Below are 21,878 nucleotides of genomic sequence, written 5' to 3' on the forward strand. Positions count from 1 at the left end.
TAACCTTACTTTCATGTTATAAGTTAAACAGATGTTATATTAAACTTAGTCTTGTCAACATTATGGAAATTGTTTTTGTGTTCATTGAGATATTGTTTAAAATGTTACTTTTCAAAGGGGGTGTACTCATTTACGCTGAGCACTCTATCTATCCATCTGTCTATCTATCTATCTATCTATCTATCTATCTAGAGTGCAGTGTGCTTGCAGAGAGATTATATCAATATTTTGTTACGTTGCGTTTGTTGTGGACAGACAAATTGCTTGTCGAGAGAATCTTATCACATTGCGTCTGGTTAGGACACAGTGCTACTCCTGGGTCATTTTCATCAATAAATGAAAATTACAAAGATTTGTGTAATATTTGTTCAATTGCATTCACTTTATTGAGTTATATGACTGATCTGAACATGATGTAGTTCCATTTTATGCACAGACTCTATAGTGTCACTGTTTTTTTATTTGTGAGAAAAGTGGACAGCTTTAAGTAACATAGGCTAATTGTGACCACAATGTATACGTTTCATATGCCATTAGAGATTATTTAGTGTGCTATTTGTAGGAAAAATACCTATAAAAACATTTGGTAACCTGAATAGACAGGTTTCATGAGTCCCAAAACCATTAACAATCCCATATGGAACACCTGAAAATAGTGGATTTTGTCAGAGGTAAATGCTTTTATTACAGTATTTGTTACCATGAATCTACAATGAGTACTAAATCTAAAATCAAGACAGCTGCTCTAATTCTCTTTTTATTTTAAATTTTCTCTTTCTATATAAAAATCTTCATTGTCATATATCCAAACAACAGAGATGTGTGCAATGTCTGCAGTATTGTCTTCTCTTTAGTACTTAGAAGTACTTAGTCAGTCCGTAGACTGTGGAGATGCACTGACTGCTGCGGTCGGCTGACCCAGCATGGAGAACCAGGACGACATGGCTGATTTAGCAACGGTCAAAGCTCCACCTACTGACTGACCTAAAAAAAATGTATATAATAATAATAAATTAAAGCCAAGCAAGAAATAACTGCAGGAGCTACAAAACATGGTGCTCAAAAACAAACAAACATACAAATAAATAAATAAATAAAACCATTATACCAATAATTACTTAAGAGTTCTAGGATCATAACTAGGATGAACCAAGACCTGTTATATAGCTCATCTGGAAAGCCTCAAATTCTAATATATTCTTAAACATTCAAAATCAAACAATTTCCTTTTCCTTGTTTCAGCAACTTATTTCAGTGCACACAACAAACACATTGTAAAGCGCCTTGCAAATGTATAAATTTTTTTTTTTTTCTTTTCTTTTTTATTTAATTTTCATTTTTTTCATGTTGCAACCTTATGTTGAAATGCTTTAAATCATAATTTTGTTTTTCATATTGTGGCAACTGGCAAGCAGTACGAGGCCGAGGGCTGTGAGAACGGGGCGAGGCCAGTGGCGCGAGTGTTAATGAATGTCACTTGCGTGTCGCACTGGTCTCTAGTTTCTCACGGAGGAGCTCCGGGAGCATAAAAGGAGGAGCTCCTCTGTGAGATACGATTTCATTATCACTCACGCCATGGGCCTCACTCCGTTCTCACGGCCCTCTGCCTCATCCTGCTTGCCACACATATCAATATACACTCCGTACCCCATAACGACAAAGCAAATACCAGATTTGTGATAACTTAGACTTAGCAAATGTATTGAAAAACTAAAATAATTACATTGCAAACTTTGATTGGAGTTAACCTGTGACATGATTTGAAAAAGGCACACACCTGTCTTAATGTCATGGTTATGTTCTGTTATGTGGGCTTTTATTTTGTCATTTTGTTCTGTTTCCTTTAGTTCCTGTTTCTCCGCTCTGTTTAGTTTCGGTTTCCATAATTACTCATTACTTCTTTGTTAGTTTCCATTGTTATCCATTACTTTCACCTGTATAGTTTCTTTTGGTCACATGTGTAGTTTCTTTGGTTGCCCTGTGTTTATATAGCCCTTAGTTTGAAGTCATGTTTTGTCAGTTCTCGTTTATGGATTATGTGGTTTTGCATTTTCCCTATGTTTTTTTCTGAGATCTCCTGAATCTTTTGAATTAATAATAAAGACTGCTTATTGTTACTCTTTCGTCAACTTTGAGAGTGTTTGCAAACTAATACCCCTTTTCCACCAGCACGAACCAGGTGCTAGTTCAGAGCTAGTGCTATTGCCAGTTCGGAGTTGGTTCAACTGACAAGCCTTCTAAGAAGCGGTTTGCCTTTCCACGAGCTAAAGAGCCAGCACAGAGTCCGGTCTTACGTCACTATATACGTCTCATCTTTCACAGCATTGCTAGTGCAGCAGCGCCAAACACACCAACCTTGTATGAGATGCATCCATGCCGCACATACCGATTGGTGCACGACACCAAAGGACTGCTAGAGCGATCCAAAAGCACAAGGAGTCGTATGTCGTAGGCTCTACAAACGCTCCCGCGGACCCGCGGCACTCCGATGTCACATGCCGATTGGTCCACGTAGCTCCAATGCATCCAAACACAGTGAATCCAATTTGTATAGACGGAGTTTACAATCAAGCTGCTATTAGCTCGATTAGCTGCTATTTCAAAAATGGTGGTCACATTTTGTTGGTCACGGTATCCCCGCCCCCAGCCCCTGAGGCGAGCGGTTTTTACTTCTAGACCTGCAAAGTTTTGTTACTATTTATGAACCACTTTTCCTGGTTCAGAGCTGGTGCTTAGGGTGTCGAAAGACAAAGAACTGATTTGAAACTAGGTTCTGGCTCTGAACTAGCACTCAAACTGCTTTGGTGGAAAAGGGGTACATGCTGACACAAGAACAATATAAACTAAAAAGACAATATAAAGATGTAGTTACCAGCTGTTCGCCTCCTACTCCTCGACCAATAGCTGACCGGTCAAACTAAACAATCGCGAAAAGAGAGCCTTGGCTAGAGAGGTGACCAAGAGCCTGATGGTCCTATGAGCCATGGGCGACTTTGATTGGATTTTATTGCCACTTACTATCAGAATTTTGGGTATTAGCATATAGTTAATGAACTATGATTGCAAATTTCCTACAGTGGTTTCGTCTCGATCGGACAGATGGTTTTGAAGATATTCGCAAAAGTTTTTTTAAGTGCTAAATTACCATGTTGCACAAACTATAAAGCGAAACCTAGCATGTTTGGTATCGTTGGACTCGACAAGGATTCAGGAGTCTAAGGAGATCACATCCAAAGTTATAAACATATACAATGGGGAAAATAATTATTTTCCCCCTGCTGATTTTGTAAGTTTGCCCACTTAAAAAGAAACGAGAAGTCTATAATTTTTATGGTAGGTTTATTTTAATGGATAGAGACAGAATATCAAAAAAAAAAAAGAAAGAAAAAAAAACCCACAGAAAAAACACATTATATAATGGTTATAAATTGATTAGCATTTGATCAAGTGAAATAAGTATTTGATCCCCTGCCAACCAGCAAGAATTCTTCCTCCTACAGATTGTTTATGTGCCCATGTCGAACACAGATTAGTCCCGTGACTTTAAGAAAGTACTCCTAATGTCAGCTCATTATGTGTATAAAAGACACCTGTCCAAAGAATCTGTATCTTCTATTCAAACCATTGCACCACCATGGGCAAGACCAAAGAGCTGTCAAAGGACATCAGGAACAAAATTGTAGACCTGCACAAGGCTGGAATGGGCTACAAGACCATCAGCAAGAAGCTTGGTGAGAAGGAGACAACTGTTGGTGCGATTATTCAGAAATGGAAGAAATACAAAATAACCATCAATCACCCTCAGTCTGGAGCTCCATGCAAAATCTCACCTCATGGGGTAAGGATGATGATGATGAGAAAGGTGAGGGATCAGCCCAGAACTACACAGGTAGTTGCTCAAAAAGGCACATGTACAGGCCCGTCTGAAGTTTGCCAGTGAACATTTAAATGATTCAGAGAAGGCTTGGGAGAAAGTGCTGTGGTCAGATGAGACCAAAATTGAGCTCTTTGGCATCAACTCAACTCGCCGTGTTTAGAGGGAGAGAAATGCTGACTATGACCCCAAAAACACCATCCCTACAGTCAAGCATGGAGGTGGAAACATTATGCTTTGCGGCTGTTTCTCTGCTAAGGGTACAGGACGACTTCACCGCATTGAAGGGCAGATGAACGGGGCCATATACCATAGAATCTTGGACGAGAACCTCCTTCCTTCAGCCAGAACACTGAAGATGGGTCGTGGATGGGTCTTCCAGCATGACAATGACCCAAAACATTCCACCAAGGCAACAAAGGAGTGGCTCAAGAAGAAGCACATTAAGGTCATGGAGCCTAGCCAGCCTCCAGACCTTAATCCATTAGAAAATCTGTGGAGGGAGCTGAAACTTCAAGTTGTCAAGTGACAGCCAAGAAACCTTAAGGATTTAGAGAGGATCTGTAAAGAGGTGTGGACCAAAATCCCTCCTGAGATGTGTGCAAACCTGGTGACCATCTACAAGAAACATCTTACCTCTGGGCTTGCCAACAAGGGTTTCTCCACCAAGTACTAAGTCATGTTTTGCTTGGGGATCAAATACTTATTTCACTCACTGAAATGCAAATCAATTTATAACCTTTATATAATGTGTTTTTTCTGGATGTTTTGTTTGATATTCTGTCTCTATCCATTAAAATATACCCACCATAAAAATTATAGGTAAGTGGGCAAACTAACAAAATCAGCAGGGGATCAAATAATTATTTTCCCCACTGTAAATAATTTTTTGTCCATTAGGTGGCGCTGGCTTAAAACTTCTCAGGCTCCTTCATGGCATCATGCTGATGACCCATACAGAGTTTTGTAACGATAGGCTAATGCGTTCATAAAATACAGCATTTTAGCACAAAATTCAAAATGGCTGATATGTGATATATTGGATATCATTTGACTCGGCATGATGCCCCTAATCTAATGAGACCCATTTTTGATTTTTGGACAAATTATTTAAGAAGTTATAAGCAAAAATAGCCTTTTTTTTGTATCTCCGGTCCAGTAGGAGGCACTGCACCGAAATGCTGCATGTTGCCTCAGGTCATGCTTGTGATGACATGTACCAAGTTTGGTCTGAATATGATAAAGAGTTGCAGAGATTCAACTTTATATCTATTTTCGCAAGCACTACATAAAATTTGTTTGCGTGTTTTTCAAAAACAGTTTGAGAAATCGACTTGAATTCCATAACTTTTTGTCGGCATGGTCTGCAGATGATCTGGTTCAATTTCCATGAAAATTGGAGCAACGTCCAAGGAGGAGTTCGAAAAAGTAGTTTTTTTGGAAAATTCAAAATGGCGGGAAAATTTTCATGACTGAAAATGACGTCATAGAGTGCATTTGAATCAGCTTGAGCCAAGGAATCAGAGGAAAGAATTTTGTTTCTCACCCTTATGGTTCAAAAGTTATTAGTATATAAACATGAGTAAAACTTTGGACAGGTGGTGGTGCTAGAGGGATTGAGTTAGAGACTCCAAATTTGCTATGGAGTTTGCTATGGTATTTGCACAGTTCAGACTGGCCTCTATCAGTTTGCCAAATTTCACAACTTTTTAACATACGGTTCTATGGGCTGCTATAGACTTCCAGAGCGGAAGAATAATAATAAGAACACTAACGATTTCAATAGGTGCCTATGCACCTTCGGTGCTTGGCCCCTAATAATAATGTTATGTTTTTCTTAAATACTCTGCTTTGTATTTAATAGTGAAATAGTTATTATACAGGTGCTGGTCATATAATTAGAATATCGTGAAAAAGTTCATTTTTTTATTGTAAATTATTTAAAAAAATGAAACTTTCATATATTCTAGATTCCCTACATGTAAAGTAAAACATTTCAAAAGTTTTTTTTTTTTTTTAATTTGTTGATTAGAGCGTACAGCTAATGAAAGTCCAAAATCCAGTATCTCAAAATATTAGAATATTTACATTTGAGTTTCATTAAATGACCATCCCTACAGTATAAATTCCGGGTATCTTTTGTTCTTTGAAACCACACTAATGGGGAAGACTGCTGACTTGGCAATGGTCCAGGAGACAATCATTGACACCCTCCACAAAGAGAGTAAGTCACAGAAGGTCATTACTGAATGGGGTGGCTGTTTACAGAGTGATGTATCAAAGCATATTAAATGCAAAGTTGACTGGAAGGAAGAAATTGGGTAGGCAAAGGTGCACAAGCAACAGGGATGACCGCAAGCTTGAGAATACTGTCAAGTAAAGCCGATTCAAACACTTGGGAGAGCTTCACAATGAGTAGAATGAAGCCGGAGTCAGCGCATCAAGAGTCACCACACTCAGACATCTTCAGGAAAAGGACTACCAAGCCACTTCTGAACCAGAGACAACGTCAGAAGCATCTTACCTGGGCTAAGGAGAAAAAGAACTGGACAGTGAACAGTGGTCGAAAGTCCTCTTTTCAGATAAAAGTAAATTTTGCATTTCATGTTGAAATCATGGTCCCAGAGTCTGAAGGAAGACTGGAGAGGCACAGAATCCAAGCTGCTTGAAGTCTAGTGTGAAGTTTCTGAAGTCAATAATGATTTGGGGGGGCCGTGATGTCTGCTGGTGTTGGTCCATTGTGTTTTATCAAGTGCAAAGTCAATGCAGCCATCTTCCAGGAGATTTTGGAGCACTTTATGCTTCCATCTGCTGACAAGCTTTATGGAGATGCTGATTTCCTTTTCCAGCAGGACTTTAGCACCTGCCCACAGTGCAAAAAACACTTCCAAGTGGTTTGCTGACCATGATATTACTGTGCTTTATTGGCCAGCCAACAATGCCTGACCTGAATCTATGGGATATTTTCAAGAGAAAGATGAGAAACAGTCGATCCAACAATATACAGATGATCTGAAGGCTCAATAGTGCCTCAGCAGTGCCACAGGCTGATCACTTCCATGCCACACTTCACTGATGCAGTAATTTGTGCTAGGAGCAAGTCATTTGCTGTAATATGTCCTGCCGATCAAGTATTGAGTGCACAAAAGAACATACTCTAAAGAACTTGAACTTTTCTGTTTTGCAAATCCATTTTTTGATTGATCTTAGGAAATATTCTAATATTTTGAAATACTGGATTTTGGACTTTCATGAGCTGTACGCTCTAATCATCAAAATTTAAAAAAAAAAACTTTTGAAATGTTTTACTTTACATGTAGGGAATCTAGAATATATGAAAGTTTCATTTTTAAAAATAATTTATAATAAAAAAATGAACTTTTTGATGATATTCTAATTATATGACCAGCACCTGTAATAGTAATATTTCTTATTTTGTTTAATGATTGTATAATAATAATAATAATAATAATCATAATAATTAATATAAATTCAACCTTTTTGGCTAAATTGTGCAGCCCTACAAGCAAGCGCAACAAACCTTGTGTTCTGATATTGTAGCCATCACTGCAACACTCCACCAGCTTTATGGCAGAGTGGTCAGATGGAAAGACACAGCCAAGACAATTCACATGGCTTAGGGACAACTTGGAATGTTCTTGAGTGGCTCAGGTTTAATTGGGTTCACCTTCAAGATATGGCTAAGACCTAAAAATGGCTGTTCACTGATGATTCAACCTCACACACTAAAAACATATGTAAAACAGTTCATGTGACTACAGTGGTTCAACCTTAATGTTATGAAGCAACGAGAATACTTCGAAGCTTTACGAATCTTTTGTTTCGAATCAGTGGTTCGGAGCGCCAAAGTCAAGTGATTTCAGTAAACGAGGCTTTGTTACATTGCAAGTGTTTCGAAATTTCAATAGCTCACGTGAATTTGGCAGTGGTTTGATGCGCGATTCAAACCACTGATTCAAAACAAAAGATTTGTAAAGCTTCGAAGCAGTGTTTTGAAATCGTCCATCACTAGATATTGTTGAAAAGTTGTTATTTTGTTTTTTTGGTGCACAAAAAGTATTCTCGTCACTTTATAATATTAAGGTTGAACCACTGTACTCACATGAACTGTTTTAAATATGTTTTTAGTACCTTTCTGGACTTCTGAAAGTGTTAATTATCTTGCTGGCAATGGAGGCCTAACTGAGCCATCGGATTTTATCAAAGATATCTTAATTTGTGTTCTGAAGATGAATGAAGGTCTTACGGGTATAGAACGATATGAGGGTGAGTAATTAATAACATAATTTTCATTTTTGGGTGAACTAACCCTTTAAGGGTTTGAATACTTGTGCGATGTAATTATTACAGTTTTGGCTTTTTAATAATTGCAAAGTTTTCACAAATCTGTTTTTTGCTTTGTCATGATGGGCTGTGAAGTGCAGATTGATGTGGAAAAAAAGAATTTTAGCATAAGGTTGCAACATGCAAAATGTGGGGAAAAAATGCAAGGTATGAATACTTTCGCAAGGCACTGTACATGGCATGCACTACATGCACTATGAATGGTGTGGCTGTTTATACTGCTGGAACAGATTGTATGCAAAATAAGTTTCATGTGAAATAAGAAAGTGAACATTTTTATTCTATTGTTAATCTTACCAACAGCCTTTCCTGTTTGCACGACACTTCTGCTCGTTGACATCACAGCATTCCCGATCTTCTTCCCACGCTCGCTGTTCTGCATTGAACTGAAATAACAGGAGTGAGCTATCACAAAAACTTTACTTTAATTTTACAATTTCTTGTACAATTCCATGATTAACCCCTTCTGAGACCAAGCTGTTATACGTGGGGTTGCACTCCTATAAGTCTATGCTCCCTCCTGCCTCTCACCAGTGAACAAGTTGCGCCTGGTTGTTCTTTCACAACAAAGCAAAAAGTAACTTTTCAGACCCTTTAGTGTCTCTGTTCTTCTCTGGTGGAATAAGCTGCCAACCTCCACCCGAACTGCTGAGACCACCACAACTAATCCACAACCATAAACAAAGCACTTACTATAACCCCAATTAAAAAAAGCGTCTCTTCTGTTCTAGCTTTTATATTCATAGATTATAGTTTAAATTGGCCAGTGACTACTATGAATATTGCTGCTCTTATGAAAATTGCCTGTGATGTTCCTCAGTTCTAAATTGCTTTGGAAAAAAGTCCTGCTTAATGAATAAATGTATGACATAAGCAACTCTGGCGCTATACACATTCATTTCACTTTTGGATTTGTTGTCTTCAAAAGTCAGGCCTTTAATTCTGAAGAAGAATGTCTGGAACTGTGAATAGAATAGCCTGTACTAGTGTGCACCGACCTACTTCAAGCTCAGAATATGTGCGTTTACACAGAAAATACGGCAGATTGTAGCGACAATGTTTTAGCAATGTCTAGAGATGTGGTCTGAAGTGAATTTGGATCACTGAACTATTGAACATGAACTGAGTAAAACGTTTCTTGCAGTCTTTGTCAGAATTTTTGTGTATTTTACTGCATTTATTGTACTTTCTACTCTCACAAACCTTCAAGAGCTTGCTGCAGAGAAGATCCCAAATGCATCATGGTGCACAGGATTTGCTTTTATTTTAAACAAATGAATCCCATTTAATTTGTGACCTTTGAAAAAAATAAATTGGCTGCACCATTTAGGTGTCTCATATTTAGGCAGTCAGCGCTAATATAATTTTGGATTTATTTGCAATTATTTTAGATGACTTTGTACAGATATTTCACTGAAGTAGTCTTTGTCTGCTGATCAGTGGCAAGAAGACTACAACAGTGGCCAAAAGTGATGTCTGACCTAGGAAAATTTACTATCTTCATCCTTTATTCAAATATGAAAAATTTGTTAAAGATTTTGTAAGCATAGAGTCAATTGTTTTACTTGTAATATCACAATGAAACATGCCTAATTGTGCGGATATAATTTTTGACCAGGCTGTCATACAAAGAAATTATGAACGCATGCAAAAACAAGGGACAAAATATTGATTTTGTAAAACTGATTTTGTTGTAGTCAACATATGCTTTTTCCGGTGAGCTTTTTGTTTTTCTATGCATTTTCTTATTTGCATAGTAAAATAAAACCTGTAGCTGTAGTTTGCCTTTTTATGCCTTTTTAGATAAATAATACCTTAACCAAGTTAAGTGTTTTTCCTTACATCATATTTAAAATATTTTAAGTGGGGAGAATACCTTTTATAAGTACTGCACATTCATTTTGGATGTCTCCCTTATATTTAACATAAATTACTAATTAAACTAAAGTTATATAGACATAGTATATGGATATTAAAACTACCCTATGAAGGAGTATGTAAACAAGAGCATAATAGTGTAACACTTACTGTGACAAGCGGATCTTTACATCTGCCACACTGTACTGACCCTGGAATGGATGTCTAAGAACACAGAGTCAATGATCTGAGGTTAAAGTTCAAGTTTTCTGTGTTATGGTAAACATTTGTTGAAAATTACTTTTGAGAGACACATGCTTGGCCTCCCTTCGAAAGTTTTTTTAAAAATTATATTTGGCACAGTTAAAAACCTCAAAATTATTTGCAAAGTAACAGCCAACTAAGCAGCACATGCTAATGATGCATAAAAGATGATAAAACTTAATTACCAGAAATTGATCAAATGTAGTTGGTGAAAGAAGGTGCATTGTTTCGCAAATGAACATGAAGTTACTAAACACATTTTACTTTATAAATGAGTACATTTGTAACTATGTTTGTATAGTACATTCCTGTCCACACACGATCTACTGAAGGATCTACATCATGGTTCTTTAAATGTTTGTTGTAAATGTAAATTTGTGACCTAGTGTTCTGAGTTGCTTATACAAACCCGATTCCAAAAAAGTTGGGACACTGTACAAATTGTGAATAAAAAAGGAATGCAAGGATGTGGAAGTTTCAAATTTCAATATTTTATTCAGAATACAACATAGATGACATATCAAATGTTTAAACTGAGAAAATGTATCATTTTAAGGGAAAAATAAGTTGATTTTAAATTTCATGGCATCAACACATCCCAAAAAAGTTGGGACAAGGCCATGTTTACCACTGTGTGGCATTCCCTCTTCTTTTTATAACAGTCTGCAAACGTCTGGGGACTGAGGAGACAAGTTGCTCAAGTTTAGGAATAGGAATGTTGTCCCATTCTTGTCTAATACAGGCTTCTAGTTGCTCAACTGTCTTAGGTCTTCTTTGTCACATCTTCCTCTTTATGACCCATAGAATGTTTTCTATGGGTGAAAGATCTGGACTGCAGGCTGGCCATTTCAGTACCCGGATCCGGATCCATGATGTTGTAATTGATGCAGTATGTGGTCTGGCATTGTCATGTTGGAAAATGTAAGGTCTTCCCTGAAAAAGAAGACGTCTGGATGGGAGTATATGTTGTTCTAGAACTTGGATATACCTTTCAGCATTGATGGTGCCTTTCCAGATGTGTAAGCTGCCAATGCCACACGCACTCATGCAACCCCATACCATCAGAGATGCAGGCTTCTGAACTGAGCGCTGATAACAACTTGGGTTGTCCTTGTCCTCTTTAGTCCGGATGACATGGCGTCCCAGTTTTCCAAAAAGAACTTCAAATTTTGATTCGTCTGACCACAGAACAGCTTTCCACTTTGCCACAGTCCATTTTAAATGAGCCTTGGCCCAGAGAAAATGCCTGCGCTTCTGGATCATGTTTAGATATGGCTTCTGTTTTGACCTATAGAGTTTTAGCCAGCAACGGCGAATGGCACGGTGGATTGTGTTCACCGACAATGTTTTCTGGAAGTATTCCTGAGCCCATGTTGTGATTTCCATTACAGTAGCATTCCTGTATGTGATGCAGTGCCGTCTAAGGGCCCGAAGATCACGGGCATCCAGTATGGTTTTCCGGCCTTGACCCTTACGCACAGAGATTGTTCCAGATTCTCTGAATCTTTGGATGATATTATGCACTGTAGATGATGATAACTTCAAACTCTTTGCAATTTTTCTCTGAGAAACTCCTTTCTGATATTGCGCCACTATTTTTCGCCGCAGCATTGGGGGAATTGGTGATCCTCTGCCCATCTTGACTTCTGAGAGACACTGCCTCTCTGAGAGGCTCTTTTTATACCCAATCATGTTGCCAATTGACCTAATAAGTTGCAAATTGGTCCTCCAGCTGTTCCTTATATGTACATTTAACTTTTTCGGCCTCTTATTGCTACCTGTCCCAACTTTTTTGGAATGTGTAGCTCTCATGAAATCCAAAATGAGCCTATATTTTGCATGACATTTCAAAATGTCTCACTTTCAACATTTGATATGTTATCTATATTCTATTGTGAATAAAATATAAGTTTATGAGATTTGTAAATTATTGCATTCCTTTTTTATTCACAATTTGTACAGTGTCCCAACTTTTTTGGAATCGGGTTTGTATAATAATGCACATCTTCCATGTTTGAATAGTGGAGACCAGGGACTGTAACATAATCTGACCAATTTAAATGCTCAAAATTAGTTACAGGGATGAAATCGCTATCAGACATGACCATCATTCTCTTGAGGTTACAGTAGAAGTTTGAAAACTATGTGTAAACATATTAAAGATTTACTGGACAAAAAAAAAAAAAAATTGAGGGGAAAAATGATCTGGTTTAATATTTAATTTGTGATGGAGATTGGTATAAAAATGTTGAACAAGGTAATTAAAAAAAAAAAAAAAAAAAATTAATGCATATATTTTTTTTAGTGTTACAACTCATGGTAGTGGGTTAGCTTGTAAAAACAGCACTCTTTGTACTTGACAGGAACTTCCAGTTAGGAATAACAATTTAGGAACAAGTTGTAGATTTCAAAACAACTAATAGACAAATATGGGACTATTAATATCAAAGTTTAAGACAAAAAAACAGAAAAAACGAGTTACAAATGTTAAAGCAAAATGTGTTACCACCATCCCCAGTCTCACATATTATCCTGAATGAGCCAGCTCCTTTTTAAAATATGGTTGACATTATTTTGGCAAACTATAAAAACAAAAATAGTAAGCAGTAGCAGAATGCTAGTATTCTATTCTGATTTGTCTCAGTTCTCATACCCTGGAGTGATCTCTGCCATCGCTGGATGCTTGTTGCTGATCCACAGTCTGTAGTTGTGTGTGATTTTCCAGGCGGATGTGAACGCAGCTCCATAATCCGCCAACAGCCGCTCATGATCTGATAACAAAGAGTATTCAAAAAAGAAAGAAAGAAAGAAACAAACAAACAAAATAAAACCTCACAGTCACAACTACACAACATTACACATACGTGATCCTGGAGTGACGTGTGCTCAGTTGGTAACTTGACCTTGTTAAAGAAAAAAAAATTACCACTGAATTCCTGGCAGTGGTAAAATGAAGAAACTCCAAGGTAAAAATAACAGATGATTTAAAGAGATAGTTCACCATGGTGTTGTTCTAATGCCATATGCCCTTCTTTCTTTTTTGGACCACAAAAACAGAATTCTGCATCATTTTTAAAAGCTTGATATAGGTCGCTATTCACTGACATTATATGGACTAGTGTGAGCAGGACATTTATTAAAAGAAAAAAAAAAAAGAAAAAAAAATCTTTTGTGGTCTGAAAAAGAAAGAAGGGCATATGGCATTAGAACAACAATGGCGTGAGTAAATGATTTAATTTTCATTTTAAGGTGAACTATCCCTTTAAATATATATGTGGCTCAATGGGTAACACTCTCGCCTTACAGCAAGAAGGGCTATGTGTTGATGTTGAAGCCTGTTTCCTCTGGGTACTGCAGTTTCCTCCACAATCCAAAGACATGCAGGTGAATTGGAAACTAGGTATGAGTGCGACTGTGTATGTGTCTATGTAGGTGAGTGTTAGCCCTGTGATGGACTGGCCATCCATCCATAGTGGGATATGTTCTAGCATCCCAGTGACCCTACATACTGTAGGATAAGTGGTTTGGAGATTAGATGCGTGTATGTTTTGCGCTGTATTGTTGGGTCACTGTATCACATCACAAGTTGGAGATAACATATTGTCTCCATTTCAACACTCAAAACATTTCATCATATGCACCCTTTATCCATCAATTTAATTACTATTGTTCATTGTTAATTCATGTTCATTCACGATCCAGATAGGTATTCTAAAACATTTAAAATTAAATTAACAAAAACAAATTAATATAAGTTAAGTGTGTGTGTGTATGTGTTGTAATGCACCTTCTTGTAGAGCAGAAGATAACAGAGAGTGTACATATAGGCCAAACTGCGCCCTTATCCACTCGTCTCCACCCTCCCAGCCCGTCCCGTCCAGAAACACATCCTCTTTGTTTTCAGTGACATGTTTCACCAGATAATCAGCGAATCGCAGATCAGCTGTACTTAAATACAGCATTTTGCGCAGCTCTGGGTCATGGATCTGAATACGGGCTTCATCCACCTGCACAAATGCAAATTTAAAACAATTACCTTTCAACAGCTATACATCTGAGAAAATATTTGGTTTAATAGCCTCATGGGTTAACTTTTAACATCTCTCCCTACGAAACAGGCCAGTCTCATATTTCACCCCAAAACCATTAGGAAATAAAAATGCATATATATTGCATAAAGAAAATTTAAGCCTATTTTAAGGGCCATTAATACCACATTGTGTTTTGCATCATGACATTATTTTTATTACAGTTAAAGAAATAGTTTACCAAAATTAACAAAATATTCTGTTATCACTGCTAGTCACTCTTTTCAATGCAATCACAATGAATGGGGACTAAAGCATTCAAGCTTTTAAAAGGATGCTAAAGTACTTTAAAAGCATAATAAAAGTGGCCAAACAACAAATTTGTGATATATTTCAAGTCTTCTGAAGCCAAACTGTTAGTTTAAGTCATTGTTCACTGAAAATCTTCAAATAAGCCCAATCTGCTGGAGTTGAAAGGGGGAAAAAAACACAACACTGGGGTGGGGAGACAAGATGCTGTTTTTATTTTAATGGATGGCTTCAAAACACTGAATAAACTTCTTTTGAAACAGTTTATCACTTATCTACAGCCTATTGGCTTATCTTCAACTTCTCATTCATTTCTATGGTATCCACAATAGTGATTGACTTAGAAGGTTATTTCCCCATAATAATTACATCTCTGGTAATGTCTGATTAGTTGATGAATGATTTTGAATCAGATAAATTTTATTTGAATCAGCAGTTAACAGTTCACCAGAGGGGAAATATCAGTGAATAACAACTTAAATTTCTGCCTGTTTTTTTTTTTTTTTTTTCCACAAAACTATTAGATAGCTTCAGAAGACTATAAGAGAACTATTCTATGTCATCTTAAGTCATACGCTCCATTCTACTGAAAATGTATGTCTGAGGAGATGATTTTATGCACCTGCTATATTGGCTGTAGTATATGATGTAGCCAAACCCATCAATTAGAAAAGTGTCTACTTTTGGCCATATATATTATTTTAAATTATTTTACATCATTTATAATGTATAATTCATATGTTGGCCTCCATAATTAGAGTGATTACAGAAAAAAAAGAGAAAAAAGTGGATGGACTCACATCCACAACGGCATCACTTAGGTGGCGCTGTTGACGGAAGAGGATGTTGGTCGCTCCAGCAACAAAACCTCGAACACTTATGTCTGATAGCAGGTGGTGCTGTTGGAGTGCCATGTATGGCATGCACAGGTAACCCTGGAAACAGGGCAAAGAAGTCAAAAGGTCACGCAAATCAAACTTGCATGTTTAATCCAGTGGTCAGGGTTCGGCTAAGCATTTAGTCCCTGTTGGTAGAAGTTCTAACCACTTTCTGGAGTAAAACACATCTTTCTGCATTCTAATTCTTGTTGAAATTGTCAGTTTCTAAATTGGTACTCAATGTGCACATTTGCCTACATTTTGACTTCATGAGGGGTTATTCTTGTGTTGCTACTTTACTAAATAGCATATTGCATATTAATGATTAACCAATTTTATTGGGGTGATACAATAATAAATGAATATACTGTGATTCTTGTTCTCATGACATTGCATCAATATTTTTAATCAATATATTTTTATTTATCAGTATGATCACATAATTTCTGACTTCCATCTTAACCTTTGCGCTGTTAAAATTCTTGCAAGAGTGCATTTGCTGCTACCAAAGGTAGGGTTAGGGTGGGTGTTAGGGTGAATCTTGTGAGAATTTTGCAGCGTAACAGGTATTACACAAAACTAAAGAACATATTGGGCTCTCTCGCACCGCATGTCTGTGCCCATTTCAATTGCGCTCTCTCGCATATCTGACTGTTTTTCAATCGCAATCCAATTATGATATTGTGATGTCCTCATGAGACTTTCAGGTGTGCACACCAATTGTGAGATAAAGAGATAACGTTTTCATTTATTCTTCACATTTCACAAATTTTGTAAATGATTCTCAACATGCTGCTGATTTTTTAAATAACTTTCTATTGAAAGATATGGCAGTGCCAAGCATTTTGTCCTCCGTGGCAACGCAGGTAAGTACATTTATTTTAAATCCTACCGTGTGTTTGTAATAAATGTAAAACCAGAGTTAACGCTATTAAGAAATCAAGCATATCTTTGTTTGACTGTTGCTAATAAAATCAGTATACTTGGATCAGATATATTTGCTTGAGTTGAATATTTTTATTATAGGAGTTGAATATATTTTATTACAGTTTATGTTACCGTTGCTTTTATTAACCCTTCACATAATGTGTAGCTAGTGGTTTACTGTCGTCATCTTTTAAGAAATTTGTTAACGGTAATCCGTATAGGTATTTGGTTACATTTATGTTGCAACTAAGCATGAAAGTTGCAACCAAAATAAATGTTTAACCATCGAGTTTGGTTTGTGTTGTCGAGAAACGGAAAAAACAACGCAATTTTTTTTATATGTATGTGTATTGTAATGTATGGTTGTATGTCTTTCAGGAGACCTTTACTCTCCTGCCAGGCTGTTATTTAAAATAAGGACCTGTTCTTAATGACTTGCCTGGTTAAATAAAGGTTAAATAAATAAATAAAAATCTGATCGTATCACTGTGTATCAAGCGCTGAGGATACTCATCAGATATAGCAATATTCAGATATGGTAATAGTTATTTAGTTTCCGACACGAGTTGTAAGCCATAGAACAATCACAATAGACTGGGCCTTCTGACCAATCAGAGCAGAGTAGTCTCGTGCAAAAGAGGGGTTTAGAGAGTTATAATTAAGAAACCTTTAAAATAGCATAATAGGGGCACTTTAACATATTCATCTAAACGCTGTGTGTGGCATCAGGATGTTTGCTAGTCATATAGTGCTGCAAAGGTATTCCAAACATATTTTTACCCCAATGAGAAGAACTAAAAAGAACATTACTGTAAGTATATCCAATAGTATCCAACTGCATAGCCACAGGCCCACAGTGCCATAAGTCACAGCAGATTCAGGACAGCAGCACCAGGCCAGCAGTCTAAGACAGGTAGTTAGAGTGGAGATTTACAAACGCTAAAAACCGGTGGATGGAGGATGCCGTGATTGGAGCTGTGTTGTGTGTTGAGGGTTTCGTGATAACGGAGATGGCATGTAAGCGCATAATTTACGTGACTGAAAGAGTAAAAAAGTGGGGCTAAGAGACAAAATCTCCTATGACAACTTTCAGTATTACATATCATCGAGACGGAGAAAAGAACACAACCCTGCAGACAACAGGTAAATGCCGTTATCGCTGTTTTACATTCGTGAAGTAAATATGTTTACACAGCTTTTTAAAAATGCTGTGTGCTGGTGTTTGACATGCATTTGACCAATCAACGAACACTCATGTCAATGATAGTTCCTATATTGCTGGTTTAGACCCTACTCTGAAGTAGGAGCTGATTTAGTTCCCCCTAAAGGAGTTCCTAGAACTATAATCATTCCTAGTTCCTGCGGTGTGAACACGGCAAAATCCAGGTACTTCAGCCAATAGTTCTAGGACCTATGTAAAGGTTCCTCTGGTACCAAATCCCCTATATATGGTGCGGCGGCTCTCCTTTTGGACATATCTCAGTATATCAGAGCCTTTAATCTGTTCCATGTGCCAGGCCATTGTCAAATCAAGCTCATTTTTATGTTTTGTTTCATGTATTGGATTTAGATTATGGTTTGTTTGTTTGTATGGATTTGGATTATCACCATTGGGTTCTCTATGCCACCATCTTCATCTATTTAAAGCCAGCTAAGTTACAATACTTTCCTTCATAAACTTCAGTAAATATCATCAAAAGGACCGCATCTCATTCGTGCGGGTCAGAGACACATCAGTATTACCATAAAGTATACTACGGGGGCTAAGGAACAAAAGTGTTTTACCAGATCAAATTCAATTTTTAATGTAGCATTTAGCTCTTAAATTAAATATCCAGTTTTTGCAGAACTTGATACACTTGAAATGTGTGATTCTGAGGAGCCATGTAAAATGTCCACTGGGCAATAGATGACTCTATAATTGGCAAAAATCAAAAATGCAAGTGTATCTTCAGTCATTCTCCCAATTGTTTTAAAAATTTACAGAGCATTGTCTATTTCTCATATAGACAGTTAGCATATTTTTATAACCTTATAGGCTACAATCAAATTTCTGAATCCTTTGAGTTAAAAAAAAAAGAAAAAAAGAAAACTTCTAGGACTTTGAGGAAGCATGCAAAATTTCATTAACTGAAATGAATAAACTGTTATAACAAATATATTCAAGCTTTTTATAATAACTGAGCTTGCACAAGTGTAGAGTTTTACTCTACAGAGTATGGTAAATATGGCTTGTGTCTTGTGTGCACACCTTTGTAAAGATAGCGAGTGGTAGTCCATACTGGTCTTCTTGGAGTCCAGATACAAGGCCTGAGGTCAACGTTCCCTGTCCTGTGGCTGATTGTGGCTGTACTGTTATTGGCAGCCCTGAATCTGTGTCAAACATCTCTGAATGATCTATGTCCACTTTCCCTTCCATCTCATCCATCACATGAGGCTCCAGCGTCTCCCATTCACACTCTGAGGAGTCCAGCAAGCTTCCTGTGTGAGGCTGAATGTAGTGTGTGTCCACAGCAGTGTTACAAGGCTTTGATTGATCCGGCTGGTCACTGACATCATACCTGCACTCAAGCTCTTTTGGTATGTCAGTAATATCTGTAGCAGACATGCAGAATGATTCTTCGTCTGCAGATATGATTTCTGGTGAACTGAAGTCCTCTGAGACGCTCCTCCGGGGCTGATAGTGAGAGGAATCTGCTAGCCCATGCTCTATTATACCTGAAAAAAAAAATTAATAAGTCACTTTATAAAACTTAAGAATAATATTCATAAAGTAATTCTGTTTTCTCTTTTGCAGCTTACTCTAGCCAAGAACTGCCAAGTTGGAAACGAAGAGATTGTTTCACTATTTTTAATGTTGTATTTAGGGGTGGGTCTATCTGGAATAGATATGTGGTGTCTTAACAGGCTAGAGCTCAGATATCTTTCACAAAATAAAAGTCACTTTAGATAATTAAGATTGACCAAACAATGCGAGCTGCTCCAGCACAATCCAGTCAACTGCTGGCACTAGTCAACTGGCAAAAGAACAAGAGGTCCCCAAAATTGGGTACATGAGGTTACAGAAGGGGGTACACAAACAAAATGCTGAGTATTGCCATTCATTTAATTCTACCCCACCTTAAAATTACATTAAAAACGTGTGTATTTGTAACAGGCAAAATGCCGTAAAAGGTTGAAAATACACGACATCCAATCAAATTACTTCATCTTTTGCGGTCAAAACCTACTGCATCCATACAAGCAGCATGCATATGATAGGTTGCATGCAGAGTATGATGCCTTAGCAAATCGTGCTACATTACTGCCATTCTCGACAATGTACCTTTGTAAAAATGGGGATTTTTTGTTTTTAATGTTGATAATATTATATTATACTAGCAAGAATGACAATTTTCCAGTTCAACAAACAAAATGGTAATATTACGTGATGTACATTTCAAACACAGCATTGTTAGTATTGTTTTTGCTCTATTTTGAAGTGAAATAATAGTTCCAACGAAAGCCACAGCAGAACTGCAACACACAGCGGTGTTTCGTGAATGAATCATCCATTCATAAAAACTGCCACTTGCTTCGTTACTGAGTGAATGAATGACTCGATGACTCACTCATTAAGACATTGACTTACCGCCACCTACTGGCAGTTTTGGTCTAATATTTAAAAAGTATCACTTCGTTTTTACCATCATTACATATTTCTCCATTGAACATTTTCTTTTTTATTTAAAACATTATTTATTTTGTAAAGGTATTTATAAAGGTAAAAAAAATGCAATGGAAAATCAATTTAAGGGGGCAAAAATGGTCCCTTAATAGAAAAGGTGTGACTGCAGTCTAAGTGGAAGAGAGTGGTACCAAAGTCCCTTTCGAAGAAAGTCTGTTCACTTGGCGGCCATATTTGCAACGCCTCCGGGCAGCTATTTCGGGCATCTAAGACCATGTCCTATCTATTTGAATGGGGGAATCCTGAAATCTCAAAAACTGCTTGGCAAACTCACAACAAATAACATATTTCAAATCAGCAACAAATTTTGACATGAACTGTCAAACTGTCTCATAAATGTTATTTATTATGCTCAATAGCATTAAAAAAGCTTATTTTTCAGGCTAGACGAGCCAATGCACATGTGCAGTCCTCAGTCTCAGGTTTCTATGGGAACCGGAGCTTCTAACAGCCGCTGCAGTGATGCAATGATTTTATCAATCAGCGATTAGCTCTTTTACTTAGAAGTCGGAACGTATTCCGCCATATTGCGTGTTGCAGTTTCTCCCAATTATAACTAATAGGAGTAAACTGTCTTTATATATCTATAGTCTTTGGATGTTAAGGATGTTAAATGCCTCAGGGGGTATGCCTCTCCAAAAAGTTTGGGAACCACTGATGATACAATATATCTTTACAGATCACATATGACAAAATGAAACAGTTATGTCAAATGATGGAAAAATATTTTAAAAAGTAAAAAAAAGAAAAAAAAAAAAAAAAAAAAAGTGTTAAACAGATGTAATTAGATTGACATGTTCACGTTGACATTGACAAGGTGCCTGTGTCACGTTGAACTGTAGTAAATCTGTTTGTTGATATGCGCCACCTTTTGTTCTTGAGTTTCTGGTGGGTTCCACAAAAGTGGAATGTGTGGCTTCATTTACAACTTTTTCAGCTCTAAAAGGCAATACTGTACTGAGGCCTGTTTCATGAAGCAGGTTGAACAAACTGTTTCAGAGCCGGTTTAGAGTTGACAAAACCAATCAAATCCTACCCGGTTTAGATCACGTTCAGACCCATCGAGCTCACTATTCTCTGTCAACTCAGTTTAATTCAATTTGATTAACATAGTGAACAGCCAATCACAATCATACCTTGAAAAAAAAAAAAACCTTTTAGCATAAGTTACCATGGTAATTAACCAACATTAAAAAAACAATCCATCTTCTTGAGTCTGAAAAACCAGACTATAAACTCAAATTAACTTAGGTAGCCACTGAAACCAGCTTTGTGAAACAGGCCTCAGGCCCTACATGCATAACGATAATGTGTTTAAATAGACTTGACCTGTACTCTACAGGGTAATTAAATATTTACATTTGCTCACAACAGCCAGCTCACAAGTCTAAACTTTCCAGTGCTCCCTACGGCCAGTCCAACCCTAGAATGCATGTGCAATTTCTTTGGCAACATGTTAATAAGTCATTAACAAATTCAATTTATTACAAATTTACAAATCAAGTAACGTACAATCAAAAGTCAAAATTTATTATTAAATTTTATTATTAGATTATTTATAACATTAATAGTATCTTGTTAAAGTTACTCTGCAGTGTTACTATTTCTTTATTAACATTTATGTCAGTGCTTTAATTTTTTGTTAGAAC

At 37.0% G+C, this 21,878-nt stretch overlaps 1 protein-coding gene across 1 annotated transcript in view; it reads right to left on the reverse strand.

Moving 5' to 3' along the window:
* Window positions 1-352: 352 nt before the first annotated feature.
* avl9 (AVL9 homolog (S. cerevisiase)) overlaps window positions 353-21,878 on the reverse strand; it is a 44,760-nt gene continuing 23,234 nt past the window's right edge. Inside the window, exons 10-16 of the mRNA XM_051915174.1 lie at window positions 18,754-19,220; window positions 15,498-15,632; window positions 14,148-14,367; window positions 13,014-13,131; window positions 10,268-10,321; window positions 8,537-8,625; window positions 353-984 (exon numbers count right to left, since the gene is read on the reverse strand). Of these exons, the coding sequence (XP_051771134.1) occupies window positions 872-984; window positions 8,537-8,625; window positions 10,268-10,321; window positions 13,014-13,131; window positions 14,148-14,367; window positions 15,498-15,632; window positions 18,754-19,220 (1,196 nt within the window). The 3' untranslated portion in view covers window positions 353-871. The remainder of the gene's footprint in view (window positions 985-8,536; window positions 8,626-10,267; window positions 10,322-13,013; window positions 13,132-14,147; window positions 14,368-15,497; window positions 15,633-18,753; window positions 19,221-21,878) is intronic.

The sequence above is a fragment of the Ctenopharyngodon idella genome, chromosome 12, assembly GCF_019924925.1.
Source record: "Ctenopharyngodon idella isolate HZGC_01 chromosome 12, HZGC01, whole genome shotgun sequence".
Classification (NCBI taxonomy): Eukaryota; Metazoa; Chordata; class Actinopteri; order Cypriniformes; family Xenocyprididae; genus Ctenopharyngodon; species Ctenopharyngodon idella.